This window comes from Nicotiana tabacum, chromosome 15 (assembly GCF_000715075.1).
Source record: "Nicotiana tabacum cultivar K326 chromosome 15, ASM71507v2, whole genome shotgun sequence".
NCBI classification, from domain to species: domain Eukaryota; kingdom Viridiplantae; phylum Streptophyta; class Magnoliopsida; order Solanales; family Solanaceae; genus Nicotiana; species Nicotiana tabacum.
Window position 1 is genome coordinate 130014346 of NC_134094.1, and position 2000 is coordinate 130016345.

Below are 2000 nucleotides of genomic sequence, written 5' to 3' on the forward strand. Positions count from 1 at the left end.
GCGATATCCAAATAATACAAAAGGCAACTTTTCATGCCATTGTCTAGAACTTTGAATCATTTTCCTAAGGAGCTTCTTGATATTCTTGTTTGCAGCTTCAACGGTGCCATTAGCTTTGGGCCGATAAGGGGTAGAGTTACGATGCGCAATCTTAAATTGTTCGCATATCTCCCTCATCAAGTGGTTGTTCAAATTTGCAGCATTGTCTGTAATGATAGTTTTAGGAATACCAAAATGACAAATAATATTGGAATTCACGAAGTCCACCACCGCTTTCTTGGTGGCGGCTTTGAAAGTGACTGCTTCAACCCACTTTGTGAAATAATCAATGGCAACTAAGATGAATCTATGCCCATTTGAAGATTTCAGCTCGATCGGCCCAATGACATCCATACCCCAGGCAGCGAATGGCCAAGGTGCTGACATAGGATGCAATTCTGAAGGCGGTGCATGAATCATGTCACCGTGTATCTGACATTAATGGCATTTCCAAACAAAACTGAAGCAATCCTTTTCCATGGTCATCCAGTAAAAACCTGGCCGCAGAATTTTCTTTGCAAGTACATATCCGTTCATGTGGGGCCCACATACTCTCGAATGCACTTCGTTCATGTTCTTTTCGGCTTCTTGGGCATATACGTACCTCAAAAGATTCAAATCTGGAGTTCTTTTGTACAAGACTTCTCCGCTCAAAAAGAAACTGCTGGCAAGCCTTCTGATAGTTCTCTTTTGATATCCACTGGCCTGCTCGGGATATTCCTTTGTTTTCAAAAACCTGTTGATATCATGATACCATGGCTGAATATCTGGTTCTATTTCAATTGCATTACAATAACCATGCCTTTCTCGAATTTGGATTTCCAGCGGGTCAATATGGACATTGCTTGGATATGGCAGCATTGAGGCCAAAGTATCCAGTACGTCAGCTAACTCATTGTGGAATTAAGGGATATACCTGAACTCGATGGACTTGAACCGTTTGCTAAGATCTTCCACATATTGCCTATATGGAATAAGCTTGATATCTCGGGTTTCCCATTCACATTGGGCTTGCCGAATGATCAAATCAGAATCCCCCATGATTAATAATTCTTCCACATCCAGATCAACTGCCATGTCCATGCCTATGATTCAAGTTTCATACTCGTCGGTATTGTTCGTACAGAAGAACCGAAGTCGGGTTGTGGCCGGATAGTGCTGACCAGTGAGCGAAACCAAAATTGCCCAAATCCCGACACCTTTTGCATTTACAGCTCCATCAAAGAACATTTTCCAAGCATTGGTGTCTTCTGGAATTACTTCAACTGAATTTACTTCCTCGTCCAGGAAGTAAGTACTTAGAGGTTGGTATTCATCATCAATCGGGTTCTCAGCTAGATGATCTGCCAAGGCTTGAGCTTTCATTGTCGTGCGGTGACATAAACAATGTCGAACTCAGTGAACAGAATTTGCCATTTTACTAGCCTTCCCGTGGGCATTGGTTTTTGGAATATGTACTTCAGAGGATCTATTCTGGTTATGAGATATGTGGTGTAGTCCAAAAGATAATGTCTGAGCTTCTGGGCGACCCAAGTTAGGGCGCAACAAGTTCTTTCCAACAAAATATACTTGGCTTCATAACCGATAAACTTCTTGCTCAAGTAGTATATGGCTTTCTCTCTCTTCTCGGTCATATCATGTTGTCCCAGGACACAGCCAAAGGAATTTTCCAAGACTATCATATACAAGAACAAAGGTCTTCCTGGCTCGGGTGGAACCAACACTGGCGGATTTGAGAGATATTCTTTGATCTTATCAAAAGTCTCTTGACATTCGTCTATCTATTTGATCGCCGCATCTTTCTTCAGCAACTTAAATATGGGCTCACACGTGGTAGTAAGCTGAGCAATGAATCTGCTGATATAATTCAATCTCCCTAGCAGACTCATGACCTCTTTCTTGGTTTTCAGAGGTGGCAAATCCCGAATAGACTTTATCTTTGTCTGATCTAACTCAATACC

The 2000-nt window shown here is 41.9% G+C and overlaps 1 protein-coding gene across 1 annotated transcript; it reads right to left on the reverse strand.

The window, feature by feature from the left end:
* Positions 1 to 460: 460 nt before the first annotated feature.
* Positions 461 to 1122, reverse strand: LOC142169861 (uncharacterized). Its single transcript, XM_075231797.1, has 3 exons — positions 956 to 1122; positions 644 to 775; positions 461 to 536 (listed from the first exon to the last, which is right to left on the reverse strand). The coding sequence occupies exons 1-3, from the start codon at positions 1120 to 1122 to the stop codon at positions 461 to 463; spliced, it is 375 nt and encodes a 124-aa protein (XP_075087898.1).
* Positions 1123 to 2000: the final 878 nt, after the last annotated feature.

Excerpts from the sequence above, each read along its gene's own strand:
- LOC142169861 (XM_075231797.1), bottom strand. The coding sequence starts at position 1,122 with ATGGACATGGCAGTTGATCTGGATGTGGAAGAATTATTAATCATGGGG. Across the intron at positions 776-955 it reads TTCAAGTCCATCGAGTTCAG|GTTTTTGAAAACAAAGGAAT; the intron begins GTATATCCCTTA and ends TGATATCAACAG. Across the intron at positions 537-643 it reads CCAGATTTGAATCTTTTGAG|GTTTTTACTGGATGACCATG; the intron begins GTACGTATATGC and ends TTCTGCGGCCAG.